This window comes from Hemitrygon akajei, chromosome 2, assembly GCF_048418815.1.
Source record: "Hemitrygon akajei chromosome 2, sHemAka1.3, whole genome shotgun sequence".
NCBI classification, from domain to species: Eukaryota; Metazoa; Chordata; class Chondrichthyes; order Myliobatiformes; family Dasyatidae; genus Hemitrygon; species Hemitrygon akajei.
The window spans coordinates 104059363-104080204 of NC_133125.1; the positions used below are offsets into that span (position 1 = coordinate 104059363).

The following is a 20842-nucleotide window of genomic DNA, read 5'->3' on the forward strand; positions in this document are numbered from 1 at the left end:
GTATTTTCTGATCAATGGAGATTTGTCATCATAATGTGCCATATCATAATATGTGGGTGATCATGCCCTATCCATGACCATGATTGTTCTTGGCAAATTTTTCTACAGAAAAGCCTGAAAGGAGATATAGCTTTTTTACAAGAAACACATTTAACAGAAATAGAACATAAGAAATTAAAGAGAGATTGGGTTGGAAATGTCATTGCAGCTTCATTTAATTCAAAATTGAGAGGAGTTGCAATTTTGGTTAATAAATCTTTGCCAATTAAAGTACAAAATGTAATAATTGATTCTGGGGGGAGATATGTGATTATACATTGTCAAATTTTTTCAGAATTATGGACTTTTATGAACATTTATGCACCAAATGAAAATGATGCAAAATTCATACAAGAAGTTTTTTTGAAATTGGCTGATGCACATGATAAAATATTAATAGGTGGAGATTATAATTTTTGTTTGGATCCAGTTTTGGATAGGTGAACTAAAGTTGTTACAAAATCAAAAGTAACAAAACTAATTTTATCATTAATGAAAGATTTAAATCTGATTGAGATATGGAGAAAAATTAATCCAAGAGAAAGAGATTATTCATTTTATTCAAATAGACATAAAACTTACTCAAGGATTGATTTTTTTTATTATCAAAAAATATTCAAGATAGAGTGAAAAATGTGGAATATAAAGTAAGAATACTGTCAGATCATTCCCCCTTGATAATGACAATGATAATGAGGGATAAGGAGGAATCGATTTATAGATGGAGATTTAATTCAATTCTATTAAAACGTCAAGATTTTTGTGATTTTATGAAAAAACAAATTCAATTTTTTTTGGATACAAATCTACATTCAGTTGAGGATAAAATTGTATTATGGGAAGCGATGAAAGCATATTTAAGGGGTCAGATTATAAGTTATGCATCTAAAATTAAGAAGGAATACGCAGCAGAAATAGATCAATTGGAAAAAGATATAAAGTTAGAAAAAGAATCTCAAAGATATATGACAGAAGAAAAACGAAGACAACTTGTTAATAAAAAATTACAATATAATATGCTCCAGACATATCGTACAGAAAAAGTAATTATGAGAACTAAACAGAAATATTATGAATTAGGTGAAAGATCACATAAAATTCTTGCTTGGCAGTTGAAAACAGAACGGGTTTCTAAAACAATAAATGCAATTAGAACAAGTGTAAATAAAGTTACTTATAAGCCTTTAGAAATTAATAAAACTTTTTAAAAATTTTAGACTGAACTATATCAATCAGAATCAAAAAATAAGATTGCTGAGGTAGATAAATTTTTATCACAAATAACCCTTCCAAAATTAAATTTGGAAGAACAGAAAGGATTAGATATGCCCTTTACATTAAAAGAGGTTGAAGAAGCTTTAGGATCACTTCAGAGTAATAAATCCCCAGGCGAAGATGGTTTTCCTGCTGAGTTTTATAAAAAATTTAAAGATTTATTAATTCCTCCTTTTATGGAATTAATATACCAAGTGGAAAGAATGCATAAACTCCCACAATCTTTTTTAACAGCGATCATAACTGTATTGCCAACAAAAAAAAGATAGAGATTCTTTAAAACCAACATCATATAGGCCTATTTCTTTGTTGAATACAGATTATAAAATACTAGCAAAAATTTTATCTAATAGAATATCTAAATATTTACCAAAATTAATACATATGGACCAAACAGGTTTTATTAAAAATAGACAATCAATGGATAATATAACCCGGTTACTTAGTATAATTCATTTGGCACAAAAAAAGCGAGGAAATGAGTGTGGCAGTTGCTTTGGGGATGCAGAAAAAGCATTTGATAGATTGGAATGGGATTTTTTATTTAAGGTATTGGAAAAATATGAGTTGGGAAAATCTTTTATACAATGGATTAAAATTTTAAATACTAATCCTCAAGCTAAAGTAGTTACAAATGGTCAGATTTCAACACCATTTTGCTTAACGAGGTCAACTAGACAAGGCTGCCCATTATCACCTGCTTTATTTGTATTGGCAATAGAATCATTAGCTGAATTAATTAGAACAGATTCAGACATTGGGGGTTTTAGAGTTAATCAAGAAGAATATAAGATTAATTTATTTGCTGATGATGTTTTGATTTACTTAACAAACCCATTGCAATCTTTGCAAAGATTATCTTTTAGATTGGAAGAATATGGGAAAGTATCAGGCTATAAAGTAAATTGGGATAAAAGTGAAATTTTACCCCTTACCAAAGGAAATTATAATCAATGTCGATTAGCAACTCAGTTTCGATGGTCAATAAATGGGATAAAATATTTAGGTATTAGAGTTGATAATGATGTAAAAAATTTATATAAACAAAATTATTTGCCATTATTAAAAAAAATAAAAGAGGATCTTGATAAATGGATGGTGTTACCAATAACATTAATAGGTAGAGTTAATGCTGTAAAAATGAATATATTTCCTAGATTGCAATATTTATTTCAAACTTTACCAATACAATTACCTCAGAAGTTTTTTCAAGAACTGAATAAATATGTAAGGAAATTTCTTTGGAAAGGAAAGATGTCAAGAATATCATTGGAAAAATTGACATGTAAATTTGATTTAGGAGGGTTACAACTTCCAAATTTTATGAATTATTATAAAGCAAATCAACTTAGATTTATTGCATCTTTTTTTGATGAAGAAAAACCGGCATGGATTAGAATAGAATTAGATAAGATAGGAGAAAATATACCAGACGATTTTATATATAAATGGGAATCCAAATGGATACGGGAAAAGAAAGAATCTCCTATATTAAGACATTTGATTGATTTATGGAATAAGGTAAATATGGACGATGAGATAAAGAAATCTTTATTAGCAAAAAGAACTTTAATTCAAAATAGGCTTATTCCTTTTACAATGGATAATAAACTTTTACATAACTGGTTTCAAAAGGGGATTAAATATATAGGTGATTGTTTTGAAGGAGGTATATTGATGTCGTTTGATCAATTAAAAAATAAATATAAAATATCAAATAACACTCTTTTCTGTTATTTTCAATTAAAAGCTTATTTACGAGAAAAGCTGGGACAAACAATGTTGATGCCAAAACCTAGTGAAATGGAAATATTGATTCAGAAAGGAAAAATTAAAAAATTTACATCTTGTATGTATAATTTGATTCAAAAGCAGACAATTAAATTAGGAATTCATAAATCAAGACAAAAATGGGAATCTGATCTAAATGTTAAAATTGATGGAAAAAATTGGTCAAGATTATGTTCTGATAGTATGAGAAATACAATAAATGTTCGAATTAGATTAATACAATATAATTTTTTACATCAATTATATATAACACCACAGAAAATAAATAGATTAAATTTAAATATGTCTGACCAATGTTTTCGATTTAATCAAGAAATTGGTACTTTTTTACATTCTACTTGGTCTTGTTTTAAAATTCAACCATTTTGGATAAATTTAAGATTTTTATTGGAACAAATTACTGGAGTACAGCTCCCACATAGTCCACTATTATTTTTATTAGGAGACATTGAAGGGACAATACCAAAACTTAAATTGAATAAGTATCAGAAAAAATTTATAAAAATTGCACTGGCAGTAGCCAAAAAAGTTATCACAGTTACTTGGAAATCTGATTTATATTTAACTATGGATTGTTGGAATAATGAAATACATAGTTGTATTCTACTTGAAAAAATTACGTACAATCTAAGAAATGAATATGATATATTTTTGAAAATTTGGTTCCCATACAAAAGATGGGATTAAATACATAGGTCCTTTGAAGATAAAATTATGGTAATTGGGGAAAGTAAAAATAAATATCAAAATTATTTTGAGCTCCATGGAGCATGTGGGGATCCTCCGATATCCAAGCACTCTTTCTCTTCTTTCCTTTTTTTCTTTCTTTAGATAAGGGTTAAGGGGGGGAGGGGGGGAGGGTTAATATTATTTTTCTTACTATTTTATCACCACATTTATTCTTTGTAATTTCTAAAATGTAATAAATAAATAAGATTAAAAAAGAAGTGGTGTGCCATTGCCTACTTCTGGGCCGTGTCTTACAAGGCAGGTGATGCCAGCCATTATCAATACTCTACAGAGATTGTCTACCTGGCATCAGTTGTCACATAACCAGGACTTGTGATATGCACCACCTGCTCATATGACCATTCACCACCTGCTCCCATGGTTTCTCGTGATACTGATTGGGCTGAGGGGTGGTTGGTGGGGAGCTAAGCAGGTATTACACATTGCCCAAGTGTGACCTACAGACTAGCTTAGGGAAGGAACACCTTACTCCTCCTTTGGTAGAGACATATCTCTATGCCGACACCCAATGAGATTTATATTTTGGTTTAATTGTGTAAATTATCCAATAGTATAACTGCCTTGTGAAGATCCCATTTACTTGTGCTGAATTTCCTAGTGTAGTGATAATCTGGCCATACATTGTAGTGCTTAACATTATGTTACCTGCTTTTCTGTTTTCTGTTTCCCCTGCAGCGCCTGAAGCTGAACAGTTGCTTTTGACACTCTGTGACATTGCAGTCACCTCAACTGATAAAAATACATGTACAAGGGCACTTTGGGTAATGGCTAAGCAGACCTTTAGTCCTGAAGTCGTTGAAAAAGAGGTGAGTTTTACAATGTAAACATCTTTTGAATTTTTCTGCTTAATTAAACCAATACAAAATACACCATCACCATCTAGACTTGGTAGATGCAAGGACTGTATATCTGAAATATATGGAAGAGGGGGATTATGTGCTGAAGGAACTCAGCAGTTTGAGCAGCATTTATTGGGGTTAAAGAGCAAAGATCAATACAGTGCTGTACAGGCCATTTGGCCCACTATGTTGTGCCAACCCTTAAACCCTGCCCCCCCCCCCCCCATATAACCCTCCACCTTAAATTCCTCCATATACCTGTTTAGTAGTCTCTTAAATTTCACTAGTGTATCTGCCTCCACCACTGATTCAGGCAGTGTATTCCACTCACCAAACACTCTCTGAGTAAAAAAACCTTCCTCTAATATCCCCCTTGAACTTTCCTCCCCTTACCTTAAAGCTATGTCCTCTTGTACTGAGCAGTGGTGCCCTGGGGAAGAGGCGCTGGCTGTCCACTCTATCTGTTCCTCTTAATACCTTGTATACTTCTATCATGTCTCTTCCCATCCTCCTTCTCTCCAGAGAGTAAAGCCCTAGCTCCCTTAATCTCTGATCATAATACACACTCTCAAAACCAGGCAGTGTCCTGGTAAATCTCCTCTGTACCCTTTCCAATGCTTCCACATTAAGGGGGAATGAATTGTCAACGGCCTGCATCAGGACTTGGCAGAGAGGTCAGATCCTCATTATAAAGATGAGAGAGGGTGGGATGAAATGATCTGTCGGTGACAAGTTTTTATATGATTATATGATTCTCATAGCAAGTTTGTTGCTTTTACAAAAGAAATCATTCAACTGATTCACACCAGCATTGTGACTCGGCAGGCTCCATCATGGGCACCAAAACTCTCCCCATCATTGAGGACATTGTCAAGAGACAGTGCCTTAAGAAGGTAGCATCCATCAAAAAGGACTCTCTCTCAATCAGGGATATGTCTTCGTCTTGGTAATAGTATCCAGAATGAGATGCAGGATCCTGGAGACCCATACTCAATGACTTCTTCCCCTCCACCATCAGATTTCTGAATACAGTAGGCCCTCCTTATCCGCGGGGGATTGGTTCCTGGACCCCCCTGCGGATACCAAAAAACGTGGATGATCAAGTCCCTTATATAAAATGGTGTAGTATTTGCATATAACCTGCACACATCCTCCCGTATACTTTAAATCATCTCTAGATTACTTGTAATACCTAATACAATGTAAATGCTATGTAAATAGTTGTTATACTGTATTGTTTAAGAAATAATGACAAGGAAAAAAGTCTGTATATGTTCAGTACAGACGCAACCATCGTAGCTCTTCTGGGAACACTGATACAGCCGCGCCATCAGCTGATCCCGATTCTCGCATGATCTTAAAGTTCTTGAGGCGGTAGTGCTTTACGTAGCTAGCCAGCCACCCCTTACTAGACTTAAACTCCTTCCTCTCGCTCACAACACAAGTAGTGAACGAACGAGACGCGAGGTGAACAATGGTCAACTTCCGCGTATTCCTGATCCGCGGTTGGTTGAATCCGTGCATGCGGAACCCCCGATTAAGGAGGGCCGACTGTAGTCCATGTGTACTGCCTTCTTATTCTTATTTTTCGCAGTATTTATTTTTTTAATCTGTAGAATTTTCTACCCAGTACTTTTGCAAAACAACAAATTTCACATCTTGTGTCAATGATGATTGATTCTGATTGTATGAATAAACTCTTCATGTTTCAGTTTGAGTATTTGATTAAAAATAGTTCATTTTAAAATGTGTACATTATACTTTGGTATATTTAGGTTCCAAAAATACTTTCAGCAGTGGAAACAATATTTGCTCGAGATCAACAGTCAGTGGTTGTTGAACATGAAGCACTAAATCTTATTGTGAGGTAAGTGTGGGGTCAAAGTGACATTATGTTCAGGCTTTTGAAACGTATCTTGCAAAGTAAAGACGTTAAATTGTCAATATGGAAGATTTAGTTTAAGATGCATTTCATCAATTTTGTGATTCTGGTAAAAATATGTACACATTTGACCATAAGGCATGGAGCACCATTCCACTGTGGCTGATTTATTATCCCTCCCAACATCGTTCTCCTTCCCTGCCCCATAAACCTTTGCCCTTACTAATCAATAACCTCTTCAAATACACCAATGACTTGGCCTTCACAGCTCTCTGTGATAATGAATTTCACAGATTTGCCACTCTCTGACTAAAGAAGTTCCAATCCAGAGTGGCCTCACTTTTCCCAGGAGAAGTGAGACCAGGTCCAGTGCTAGTCTGGACTGTCTGGTTGTGAAGATCAATACTTCATTGCCAATCGTCCTATTGCCAGTGTGCATTGCTGTTGGGTGGATGTTCAGCAAATAGACACACAAGCAAAGCAGCAGCATTGTGACTCAATACACCTTTGCTTTATTCACCTAGTACAGTGGGAAATATGACTATTAAAAGTTCCATAGGTTAATTTACTTTGCCATTTCACATAAAATATCACAAGGAACACATGATCAACAGACAGACAGAATGCTCGAGGAACTTAAGTCAGGCAGCATCTATGAAGGGGAATGAACAGTTGAGATTTTGGGCCAAGGCCATCAGGAAGGGGGCAAAAGCCAGAATGATTGTATGTTTAGACTTCATGATTGTATGTTTAGACTTTCAAACTTGTAAAGAGTACATTAGATTTAAGATTGACAGTGACAGAATTTTGCAATTTCTTTGTCTGGAAGATGTGTTGGCACCGTCTGATTTTCAGTTGAAAATTCCTCTGTTTAATTAAGGAGCATTGGGAATAGTCAATTATGAAATATAAAGATTGCAAAATCATTACTGCATAAACTTTGCAGGTATACTGTGTGAGGGGAAATTTATAATCATGTTGTCACTAGTAAGAAAGTTAACCTTGCACATCCATGTTGTGCAAAATTCTAACTTGCACAATGTTTTTTTTTAAAATACTAGTGGTAGGATCCTACTACTAAACATTTTTATCTCTCTTCCCCACCCCTCCTGGCACTTATTCCTGCAAGTGGATTAAGTGCTGCACGTGCCCATGCACCTCCTCCATTCAGGGCCCCAAACAGTCTTTCCAGGTGAGGCAACCCTCACAAGTGAATGTATTCGAGTTGTCTATTATGTCCGGTGTTCCTGATGCAGCCTCCTCTAAACGATGAGACCTACCATACATAAGGGGAATACTTCAAACATCTCCACATCGTTGGCCACGAGCAGGGTTTCCTGATGGCCAAAGATTTAAATTCTGATTCCTGTTCTGACATTTTGATTTATGATCTCTTCTTGTGCCAAAATGAGGCCACCCCCAGGGTGAAGGGGCAACACCTTGTATTCCGTCAGGGTAGGCTCCAACCCAATGGCACAAATATTGATGTCTCTTTCGGGTAAACAATGTTTCCCTTCCTTCCACTTCCTCTTTACCTCACTGTATTCTTTTGCCTATTCTTACTTGCCTTTTTTTCTTTTCTCTGGGTCCCTCCCCTCCACTTCCCTGTCTCCCATGGTCCACTCTCCTCTCCTGTCAGATTCCTTCTCCAGCCCTTGACCTTTCACACCCACCTGGTTTCACCTATCACCTAGCTAGTCTCCTTCCTCTCCCCACTTTTTTTTAAAATTCCAGCACTTACCCCATCCTCAGTCCTGGTGAAGGGACTTGGCCCAAAACATTGACTGTTTATTCATTTCCATAGATGTTGTCTGACCTGCTGAGTCCCTCCAGTGTTGTGTGTGTGGCTCGGAATTTCCCACGTGCAGAATTTCAAGTGGCTTGATAGTATTAATATAATTTATAAGATTTTGATCACGATGGTACTTTTTCCAAATAATTTGATCTTGATATTTAATGTTTTGTAGACTCTTTAATTGTATTTGACAAGTTTATACTTTGAATCTTAATCCGTAGCTAAATGGCCCACAGATTTTTCAGTAGCTTAATGCAATCAGTGTGGAATATCTGTACAGATGAAATATTTCCTTTGCTAGATGAACTCTATGCTGTTAAAAGAAATAGCACTATTCTGAAACGTTGCTTTTTTTGCTTTAAAGGCTTTTAGAGCAGACGCCTGAACAAATGGGACAGCATGCTGTTCAATGGGTCAAGCTGCTACTTCCTCTTGTCGTTCATTCTGCTCCCAAAGTTCGGTTGCGGGCAGCAACAGCGTTAGAATTGGGGCTACCACTTCTGCTCCAAAAGCAGCAGGAGGTGGCAGTTGTAACAGAGCCTTTAATGATGTCAGTAAGTATGATACCAGACAGTTCTTTGTATCACAGGCTTCCATGTAGAATATGATTGATGTTGTCTTTCAGTGACATTTTGTTGTGTGTAGTGCCAACACAATTTCCTAATACATGTAAATGTATATAGCAAATAAAGTTGATTCTTGAAATCCTACAGGATAGCCCAGAATATCTGGTTAACAACAACTTGCCCCCGCCCCAAAGGCTAAATCAAAGCATAATAATTTTAACCCTCACCCACTTAAAATCCAGCTTCTGAGCTTCATTCTGGAGCCCTGGTAACTTAATCCCCAGAGCATTGTGCTAACCACTATAGTAACATAGCGGTTATTGTGACAAGATTACTACTTGGGCCGTCAGAGTTCAGAGTTTAATTCTGAAGTTGCCTGTAAGGAGCCTGTCCATCCTCCCTGTAGAATGTGTGAGTTTTCTCTGGGTGCTCCAGTTTCCTCCTAGTCTAAAGATATACTGATTGGTCATTGTAAATCATCTTGTGGTTAGGTGAGGGTTAAATCAGAGATTGCAGAGCGGCGCGGATCGAAAGGCCAGTGGGGCCTGTTCTGACGATGCCAGTACCTATTCCAATGACGACAAATGACAAAGATAGCAACTTGACAGTGATCTGAATTTCATCAGTGAATCATAAGTTGAAATTCAGATTATTGTGTTTGGTCAAGTTGGTTTTTTTTTGGTTTACAATGATCCTGCTGTATTATTTAAAATACTGAGGCACAGTGGCATGACTTGTCAACTATTATTCAGTGGCAATCTTGGGTTCTAGTCTCGAGCATGTAATCTGAATTGCCAAGTGCTTTACTTCTCACAATTTATTCCTCAAACTGAGTGACCATATCCCATCTCCATTTGGTCAAAAGTAGTACTTCAATTGGCAAGTAAGTCTTGTGTGTCTTGGCCAATATCTGTCCTTTGATCTTTCTTGTATATTTAAAATAAAAGGCAACATTAAATCATCATATTACTGAGAGGATGATGTAACTTCACTCCATCATGGCAGCTAACTTTCATTGTTTAGACCAGTCAGTGAGATCAGGAAAAGACTGAGACTACTGGAAGCTATGGGACTAGGTGCTTCCCAGCTGCAGTACTAAAGACTTGACTAGCTGTCATTTGCAAAGCTATTCCAGAGGAGTTACATTACCATCTCCTCAAACAAAGAGAATTTACTTACTACAAACCCCATTTCCAGAAAAGTTGGGATATTTTCCAAAATGCAATAAAAACAAAAATCTGTGATATGTTAATTCACATGAACCTTTACTTAACTGACAAAAGTACAAAGAAAAGATTTTCAATAGTTTTAGTGACCAACTTAATTGTATTTTGTAAATATACACAAATTTAGAATTTGATGGCTGCAACACACTCAACAAAAGTTGGGACAGTTAAAATAAGATTGAAAAGTGCACAGAATATTCAAGTAACACTGGTTTGGAAGACTCCACATTAAGCAGACCAATTGGTAGCAGGTGAGGTATCATGACTGGGTATAAAAGTAGCATCCATCAAAGGCGCAGTCTTTGCAAGCAAGGATGGGTCGTGGCTCACCCCTTTGTGCCAAAATTCGTGAGAGAATTGTTAGTCAGTTCAAAAGGAACATTTCTCAATGCAAGATTGCAGAGAATTTAGGTCTTTCAACATCTGCAGTACATAATATTGTGAAAAGATTCAGAGAATTCAGAGACAGCTCAGTGCGTAAAGGGCAAGGTCGGAAACCACTTGAATGCACGTGATCTTCGAGCCCTCAGGCGGCACTGCCTAAGAAACCATCATGCTACTGTGACAATTATAGCCACCTGGGCTCGGAAGAACTCGGAAAACCACTGTCACTTAACACAGTCTGTCGCTGCATCCAGAAATGCAACTTGAAACTGTATTACGCAAGGAGGAAGCCATACATCAACTCTATGCAGAAACGCCGGCGAGTTCTCTGGGCCCGAGCTCATCTCAGATGGACCGAAAGACTGTGGAACCGTGTGCTGTGGTCAGATGAGTCCACATTTCAGCTAGTTTTCGGAAAAAACGGGCGTCGAGTTCTCCGTGCCAAAGATGAAAATGACCATCCTGATTGTTATCAACGAAAGGTGCAAAGGCCAGCATCTGTGATGGTATGGGGGTGCATCAGTGCCCACGGCATGGGTGAGTTGCATGTATGTGAAGGTCCCATTGACTCTGAGGCGTATATTAGGATTTTAGAGAGACATATGTTGCCATCAAGGCAATGTCTCTTCCCGGGACGTGCATGCTTATTTCAGCAGGACAATGCCAGACCACATTCTGCACGGGCTACAACAGCATGGCTTTGTGGACACAGAGTGCATATGCTTGACTGGCCTGCTGACAGTCCAGATCTATCTCCTATTGAAAATGTATGGCACATCATGAAGAGGAGAATCAGACAACGGAGACCACGTACTGTTGAGCTGCTGAAGTCTTATATCAAGCAAGAATGGACAAAATTTCCAATTGCAAATCTACTACAATTATTATCCTCAGTTCCAAAACGATTAAAAACTGTTATTAAAAGGAAAGGTGATGTAACACAATGGTAAACATGCCTCTAATCCCAACGTTTGTTGAGTGTGTTGCAGCCATCAAATTCTAACTTTGTGTATATTTACAAAATACAATTAAGTTGGTCAGTAAAACTATTGAAAATCTTTTCTTTGTACTTTTGTCAGTTAAGTAAAGGTTCACGTGAATTAACATATCAGAGATTTTTGCTTTTATTGCATTTTGGAAAATATCCCAACTTTTCTGGAAATGAGGTTTGTAATTGCTGGCCAAATTTCACTTTGGGTTTTGTCAGGACCTTGAGGTTCCAGATTCCATCATAGCCTTTGTAGAAACATGGCCAATTCTAAAGGCAATGTGAACCACCATGGGCTTTTGCCATCGTGACAGTATTTAACTGAGTGTAGCAACCAGAGGCAAATACCCCAGTGGTTAGTCTTTCCTTGCACAGGAGGTGTTTGTTGGTGACCAATCATCCCAGCACCAGAATATTGCTGGCAGGAACTTTTCAGGACGTATCTTCAACTTGCAGAGGCGTTGGAGTTCTTGCAACTCTTAACATTTATGGATTCCCCTCCCAAAATGTACACGATCAATGGACTGGAAATGTATCATTACTATAGAGTCCAAATCCAAGGACTCTGACCTTAACAGTGAAAGGCTACTATGGAACAAAATGATAGCTCACTTCCACCATTTCCAAGAGCAATTAGAAATGAGAAGTAGATGCTGCTCCTTCCAGTGACAGGTAACAAAGGTAAATTTAATCTCTTGCTGTATATAATTTTGCTTTATGTTTTTTAATGAACAGCTGCTGCATTCAGCACAGACTTGTGCAGACATTGCATCAATCTTCCATTTTGTACAGTATTTTAAATGGATTAATATTCTAAACCTTTTTTTAAACTCAGAAAATTATTCCAGAGATGCAGAAGCTATTTACATCAAAAAATGAAACATATGTTCTGAAGTTGTGGCCACTCTTTGTGAAGCTTTTGGGAAAGGTAAGATTATAAGTGCTGTTGCTTTTGTTTGCTTCCACTAAGAAATAAAATTTAAGAATGATGTATCAAATATATTTTCAATTCATGTTACTCTGAGGATTTACTGGTTTGTATGAAACTGTTGTAATATTCTATCTGTAGAGAATGGGTGGGATATGCAAGTTAATCTTTTGGCCTAAGGTTTTCTTATATTGCAAGTTAATCTAACTGCTATATCCTTGCATGTTTTCCATAAAAAAATAATTTTAAAAAATTTACAGGTGCTAGAAATCTGAAGTGGATTATGGTGGAAATGTTCCAATAAAAGCCCACTTATAGAATTTAAAAAAAAACACTATAAATCAAGAATTGTATTAGAATTTGCTAAATGACATGTTTTCAGAATGTTAACATACTTTAGCGAAGTAATCATTATTTCCGCTTGTTTTCAAGTCGTTGCATCGTGGAGGAAGTTTCATTAACTCTCTCCTGCATTTGGAAGAGTTGGGGTTTCGTAGTGGCTCTCCAGTTGTGAAGAAAATAGCTTTCATTGCTTGGAAAAGCTTGATTGACAATTTTGCTTTAAATCCTGGTATGTAAAGACTTATTTTTTATTTTGAGGAAATGAGATTAAAAATTAAATATTCCTTGTACACCAATATTCTTAAATATTCACATGCTTTCAAACTGTAGGAAAATACAGTGGATTCTGGTTAATTGGGGCGCATCAGAACCAGTACATTTTGGCCCAATTAAGTGGCTGCCCCAATTAGCTGGTTTCAAGGAAATAGTTAAAAGGTATTAAAAGTCAAACTGTCATTTAACTAAATAACAAATTATGTATTTAAATGAAGTGCAGAACAAATTTTAACACCTACAATACTACAACAGTATTATAAAACTGTATTAGTTCCTAATTGTTATTGACAGAGGAATTCATCCAATGTACCTATATACTGCGACTTTCTTTTGCTTAACTAACTGAACAAAATCAGCATGACTACATAGTGCAGATAATCAACTGCCTTTATACTGAGGCTTTCAACGATCGCATCCTCCATTTTCATTGTAGCATTCAAGATGATTGTCAATACCTTCAGATACTTCATAGTTTCTAACTTTACTGAAAACTTTCATTTTCACTCCTAGCAGTTTCTGGTATTTTCAAGCCTGAATGGAGATGACTCTTCTGCTCACTTGGAAACCTCAGTGAGCAGAGCGTTTTGAATTGTCATACTGCTAAATTTTCACCAACTATCATTGACAAAAATCACTGCTTATTGAACAGAAACACGTGCAGCTGATGATTATTTAAACTGTTCACTTGAAGCATGGTCTGGAATCTAACGGTCATGCTGAAGCACGAGACCAACACTAGGTAGAAACTGTTTGGCAAGTCTTCTGTTCCCAGTTGAACAGCATAGTATCCCAAATAAATAAAGGTAATACCGGCTATTTTCTTGATTAGTGTTTTTTTTAAAATTTTCCCAACTAGGCAGCTTCTCTGATTTACTGATGACCCAATTACACAGAATCCACTGGACGCCATATCTGTTTTTGTGAAGCAGTTACTTTGCAATCACTTATACTTCTGTGCTGTCAAAAAAAAAACGATCCTTGGGTTTCTGACAGTTTGCCTAGCTCTTAACTAAGGTTGGGCTCTGTCCATTAAGCAGTAGCTATATGTGAGATAAATATGGATGAGAAAAGAAATTTGTCTTAGTTATAAATCCTTCCAATTCTCCCAGTATAACATTCAGTAAGACTCATGGCTAGTTTTCACTTCCTCACTGCCTTAGGTTTACTTCGTGTGGAGAACTTTGATACCCGCTCTTTTTAAAAGATAATCGGCATTGTTTGAGCGTGAGGTGCTTTTATCAGTGTCATCAATTCATTCAAATTTAGCTTCCCACTTAAACGTGTGGTGTATAGACCAGCTTTATAAATATGAAGAAAGGCTTTCAGGAATTTATTTCTGATAATTATTTCTGTCCCCTACATCATCCTGTTCAGTAAATCCATCTTAACTTTTTTTTTTGTTTTCAGATATCCTTTGCAGTGCAAAAAGGCTCCGTTTGCTCATGCAGCCATTGAGTTCTATTCATGTCAGGACTGAGGTTCTTGGCCTTGCCAAGCTGGAGGTGTGGTGGTATTTGGCTTTGCGGCTGGGTACACAATTATCTGCTAACTTTGAACAGGTAGGAATTATCAACAAGTTGCATGCAAAGAGGGGAAATGTGCACTTTGACTCTTCTGAAGTATTTGACTGCTTGATTTGAGTTCTTTGTACTCTGGTTTTAAGTGTTTTAACCAACGCTTGTAGGTTAACATTACCAAGAGCCTGTTCAAATTAGCTCAATGGTCTTGTATGTGGAATTGTTTACCTTGAAACCAGATTGATTAAATCAAAACACTTTAATTGTTTCCTGACCCAGTGGTTCTGAAACAGTTGTGCAAAATAAAGACTATTATAACTTTTGTATTTGGCGTGACAATCTGGTGTGGGTTATCGTCAAATCTCTGGGCACAGAGATTTATGCTACAATGCTCAGCTATACTTCAAGAGGAATAGGTAATTTTATTTTCAGTTACTGAAGTTGCAAAGTTGATCCCATTGCATCTCAGTTAATTTGGATCAGTTTTGGTTTAGTAGACATTTTTTAAATTGTCCAAGTCATTTGTTTTTTCAAAATTAGCTTTATTTTGATTTTTGGCTTAAAGAAATGGGGCAGGTTTGTTGGGGTGGGGAGCATGGGAAAGATAACAAAGGAACAAGTTTCCGACAATGGATTGTCTCCTGAAGTACAAATAGAATTCACATCAGATCAAGATTGCTGTGGAAGGTGAGTAATGCAGGGGGTGTGCCATGGTTGGAGTGGTTAGCATTTGTGGTGTAATGCAGTGTGTCATTGGCATTATTTGCTATGTTTTTCAAGTTTATATGTACAATATAAATGAAACTTGTATTATGGCAGGTGTGTGTCCCAATGCTACTGAATGCTTTTGGTGCTGATGGAACTACACATTCAACCAGCATATCTTGTAGAACTTCAATCTGTACACCTACAACGCCAGCCTCTGCACAGAAGCCAGGTTAGGATTTGTGAGCTGTGTCCCTCCGTAGTACGTAACCGTGTTATCTTTTCATTGTTCTTTCTTACTGACATGTGTATGAATTCCCTTCAGCCTTTCCTTTTCCAAGTCCAGCAATGTCAAGAATGCAAAATAATTGCAGCTTCTCTCTCATGCCAGTAATGCAAGCCATGCAGCTTGTGGGAGTCGAAATATTACTTCACTTCCTCACGGGTCCTGCAGTCACTGATCTAGTGAAACAGAACAATCTTCAACTCAGCCTGGGTATGTATCGTGCTTGTTGTCATATGGTTGTTTTGATTTAATAACGCTTTGTGCAGTATCTGTGCTCAATGACTACCAGAACAAAGTAGCAGCTTCATTTATGTTGCTGTGAACATCAACTTGGTACAGTGGGCTTGGCAATTCTTTTAAGTTTAGGGCTTGACAGTTGGTTTTAATGGAGCGGCCTTTACAGCAGAATTTTGTTTAGAGATTCAGTGCAGAATAGATCCTTTGAGCTGCGCAACCCAGCAATTCTTGATTTTTAACTTAATTTAATTACGGGACAGTTTACAATGACCAATCTGCCTACTAACCAGTACATCTTTGAACTGTGCAAGTAAACCATGCCACCCAGAGTACAGACTCATTACAGATAATGTTGAAATTGAACTCCAATGCTTCAAGCTGTAATAGTGTCACACCAACTGCTATGCTACCACGGCGGTTAGCGCAGCGTCATGTTGATTAGTTTGCCAGGACCCAGGATGAAGCTCAGAAGCTGCATTTTAAGTGGGTGAGAGTTAGAATGATCATGCTTTGCTTAAGCTGTTAGGAGGGATAAGTTGCTGTAAATCAGATATTCTGGGCTACTCTGTATGATGTCAAGGATCAACTTTATTCACCATATACATTTACATATTTTATGAAATTGCTGTGGTGTGTTGGCACTGCATATAATAAAAAGACAACATTCAACAATTATGCATAATAAAGAATTACATAAAAATAAAACTTAGAAGTACAGATATTGAAGAAAATGTGTATAAATAGCATGTATTTACAATGTAAAGATCATTATAAAAGATGGATTAATGTGTGTAGTGCAGTATCAGAGGTAATGGGGGTAGGGTGACTAACTAGAATGGCTGATCAGATGAACTGCTTGAGGGGAAGAAACTTCTGATTGTGTGAAGTTTTTGTATTAATAGCCGTAGCACAGAAGGCAATCTTGCTAGCCCTGGAGCTTTCAAAAGCTCCCTTACTGTGTTCAGTGCTGTGTGAGCCTGCAAAAAATTCTGTGCAGGGACTGGCGTAAGAGCTTAATGGCACCAAGTGCAACGTACATCTAAGCTGTTCATTTTAAATTCTGTATTCCTTTTATACCCAAAGATGCACCTGCAAAGGCTTATTCCAAAACGTCAGTGTTTATTCACTGCATTTGATGGTTCTGGACCAGTACTGGCTGGAACTTAGAAGAATTGTAGGTGGGTGGGTGGGGGGGAATGATGTAATTGAAACCTATTGAATATGGAAAGACCTAAATGGTGTGGATGTGGAGAGGGTGTTTCCTGTAGTGGGGGAATCTAGGACCATTCTGTAGTGAATCTGTGGAATTCATTGCCACAGATGGCAGTGGGGTTCAAGTGATTGGATATATTTAAAGCAGATTGATATGTTCTTAATTAGTAAGGGGTTCAAAGATTATGGGGAGAAGGCAGGAAAATGTGTTTGAGGGCGATTATAAAATGGCCATGATGGAATGGCAGAGCTGACTTGGTGGGCTGAATGAATTCTGCTCCTGTACCTTAAGTTCTTATCAAGGATTTGATTTAGATATCAAGGTGGAGCTGAACAAGAAGTCAGGAGGTGATCACAGCTAGGGTTAATTTTCTTTAATCCAACCTTGTTAATTTGACTGGATCAAAGCATTTTGGAGATTAACTCAAGTTTAAACATGCACAGTATGTTTCAGTAAACTTGTTACACTGCCTTTACCCTATGACGTTTTGTTTTTATTACTTTCATGTTCTGTCAATAATATATACTTCTGTTTCCGACAGACCCTCTGCAGCATCCGTTAATTAACAGCCCTTCGTTCTTTTGCAAGCATGCTGGCACACTGATCAATGCAGCTAAAGATGCATTCATTTCTGTTGGCAAATTGGGTGAAGGTAAATGGTCTCACAACATCAGTCGGTGTAATTTATTTCATCTTAATTGTATCCAGTAATAGAAACTAAGATGGCTTGGCTCTCTGACCTGTGACACTAAGTGAAGGTGTGTTTAAAGGGTGTTGAAGGTAAATATTGAAAATTGGTATTGGTACCATTTTATTATTCAGGAAAAGCAACAGGAACAAGCCATGTAATTACAGGTCACCAAGACTAATGTTAGAGGTCAGAAAATTGTTCGAAAAAAGCAAATTCTTCATTTGGAAAAGTAGATGATTAATTTTCACAGAACTGTAGAGATTCATCCAGGGACATTAGTGAGACTTTATTGATAGGAGATCCTATATGATTAATTTTACTTTGGAAAAAGTAGCAAAAAATGTTGAGTTCCTTATTGAAACTTCAGTACAGCTTATAGGGGAGGATGGTCTTGGGCTTCAGAATGACGTTGATCAGCTGGCAAGTAGGCTGGAACAATGGCAAATCGAATTTAATCTTGATAGGTGTATGTTAATGCATTTTGGGAGGTCTAATAAGGCAAGGATATACAGTATACCATAAATTGTTGGGCTCTAGGGAGCATTAAGTGACACAAAGGGCCTTGGTGTCTTGGCCCTTAGATCCCCAAAGGTGGTGTTACAAATAGATACAGTAATTTTTTTTTTAGTATGTGTTTGCTAACTTTTCCTTGTTGTCATCTATAGATACTCTGCTTAACCTTATCTGGCAGCATCTGATCAGCTTTGTGAAAAATGGTATTGATGCAGGTTGGTTGAGTTTTATGTATTTATTTAGTGATACAGCACGGAATAGGCCCTTCAGAATAGTGTTTGAGCCGCGCTGCCCCAGCAACCCCTGACCACGCAGATTTAACCACAACCTAATCACAGGACAATTTACAGTGACCAATTATCCTACCTGGTACATCTGGGGGAAGACTCGCACATTCTACGAATCAGACGTACAGAAACTCCTTACAAACTGTGCTGGAATTGAACCTGAACTCCGAAGCCCTGAGCTGTAATAGTATCGTGCTAACTGCTACGCTACTGTAGTGTCTGAGGAGTAGATCTATTAAGGATTACAGCCATATAAACTTAAATGTCTTCCTGGCCACATTAGACATTCTGAAATGATTAATTTCTTAAGTGTGATGTAGGTAGTTAAACTGTAACCTTGGAAACTTTACCAAAGAATCTGAAAAACCAAGTTTCTAATTTTAAATTATACTTTAAATTCAGGCTCAAAGAAGGAACGACAAGTATCAGAGCTATTGACGCTGCTACTACAGGCATTGCAGCAGGTGGTAACTTTGGATGCTGTCACAGCACACAGAGCTTTAGTAAGTACAGTAAATCTTTGGGAAATGTGCAATGTGCTGTACTTATATCTCACTTTAGTAGTGAAGGATTATCCACAGAGCATTTCAGATATCTTTTGTAAGGTTCATCATCTGTTTATGACCAAATGAAACTGGATATTGGTGGTACACTATGATTCTGTGGACAAAGCAATAAAGTTAAAGGTTTATAAATCAGTAGTAGACAATTTGTCCTGGCAGATCCACGCTGGCTTTATGAAAGCAATCCAATTGGTACCACTTTCATATTTTTCCTACATTGCTGCTATTATTTTCCTTTTTCAAACACTGAAGTTTTTCTTATGGGAAATCTGAATTAGATCTGTCTCTTTCAATTCCATAATATGTTCCATGGAAGGTACTTTTCCTCCACTCACTTTTGTCTCCTTGGTGTTATTCTATATTCATTTTGCATCCTCTCAGTTCTTCACTTTTCTCTAAATGAGAAGCTGTTGACTGTTACTTTTATACTGAGCTCATCCAACATGACGACTCGATTTTATCTCACTCTGAAATTCCTTTTGAAAATCAGTAACATTAGCCCAGTCCCATTTGCCCAATTTTACTTAATTTATTGAGATACGGCGCAGATCATGTCTAACCAATTTTGGAGTTTTTCGAGGAAGTTACCTGGAAAGTTGAAGGGAAGGTAGTGAATGTTGTCTACAAGGTCCTGCATGGGAGGTCGGTCAGGAAGGTTAAGTAGCACAGTATTCAGGATGTGGAGTAAATTGCATTAGACACTGGCTTTGTGGAAGAAACCAGAGAGTGGTAGTAGAGGGTTCCCTGTCTGACTGGAGGCCTGTGTCTAGTGGAGTTCTGCAGGGATTGGTGCTGGGTCTGTTGTTGTTTATCATCCAGATCGTAGATATAGATGACAAACAAACAACAGACCCAGCTCCGATCCTTGCTGATCCAGTTAAGCACATTGTCATCTGGATCAGCAAATTTGCAGATGACACCAAGATTGGGGGTGTAATGATCGGTGAGGAAGGCTGTCATGACTTGCAGAGGCATCTGTGTCGGTGGAAAAATGGGCTGAAAAAAATGGCAGATAGAATGTAATGCAGACAAATGTGAGGTTTTGCAGTTTGTTTGGACCAACCTTGTTGGTCTTGCACAGAAAGCAGTTGGGCACTGAGGAGTGCTGTAGAACAAAAGGATCTGGGAATACAGGTCAATAATTCATTGGAAGTCGTGTCACAGTTGGGTAAGGTTGTAAAGAAAGCTCTTGGCACATTGGGTACTGGAGATAAGATGTAAAAGACATTGGTGAGGCCTAATTCATAATATCGTCTGCAGTTTTGGTCACTTATCTACAAGAAAGATGTAAATAAGGTTGAAAAAGTACAGAAAACATTTGCAAGAATGTTATCTGAACTGGAGGACCTGAATTATAAGGAAAGATTGAATATGTTAAAACTTTATTTTTTGGAACGTAGAAGATTGAGAAGGATGTGATAGAGGTATATAAAATTGAGGGGCATAAATGGGCTAAATGCAAGCACACTTTTTTCTACTGAGGTTGGGTGGGACTACAACTTGAGGTCATGGGTTAAGGGTGAAAGGTGAAAAGGTTTAAGAGGAACATGAGAGGAAATCTCTTCATATAGAGGGTTGTGTGGTTTCAGAACAAACTATCAGCACAAGTCGTGCACATGAGCATGCTTTTAAGAGAATTTTGGTACATGGGTACATGGACGGTGGGGGTATAGAGGGCTGTGGTCCTGGTGCAGGTCGATAGCAATAGGCAGTTTAAATGGTTCTAGGTTAGATGGGCTGAAGAGCCTG

General features: G+C 37.3%; 1 protein-coding gene across 3 annotated transcripts in view; it reads left to right on the forward strand.

Moving 5' to 3' along the window:
• The window catches only part of rif1 (replication timing regulatory factor 1), a 101121-nt gene that overhangs the window by 33813 nt on the left and 46466 nt on the right, over window positions 1-20842 (forward strand). For 2 of the 3 annotated variants that reach the window (XM_073026374.1, XM_073026385.1), the window contains exons 5-15: window positions 4531-4661; window positions 6470-6561; window positions 8736-8925; window positions 12371-12463; window positions 12896-13034; window positions 14489-14640; window positions 15418-15535; window positions 15629-15799; window positions 17581-17691; window positions 18396-18458; window positions 18933-19033. In XM_073026374.1, the coding sequence (XP_072882475.1) occupies window positions 4531-4661; window positions 6470-6561; window positions 8736-8925; window positions 12371-12463; window positions 12896-13034; window positions 14489-14640; window positions 15418-15535; window positions 15629-15799; window positions 17581-17691; window positions 18396-18458; window positions 18933-19033 (1361 nt within the window). The remainder of the gene's footprint in view (window positions 1-4530; window positions 4662-6469; window positions 6562-8735; window positions 8926-12370; window positions 12464-12895; window positions 13035-14488; window positions 14641-15417; window positions 15536-15628; window positions 15800-17580; window positions 17692-18395; window positions 18459-18932; window positions 19034-20842) is intronic. The other variant, XM_073026394.1, reaches the window with a different exon arrangement.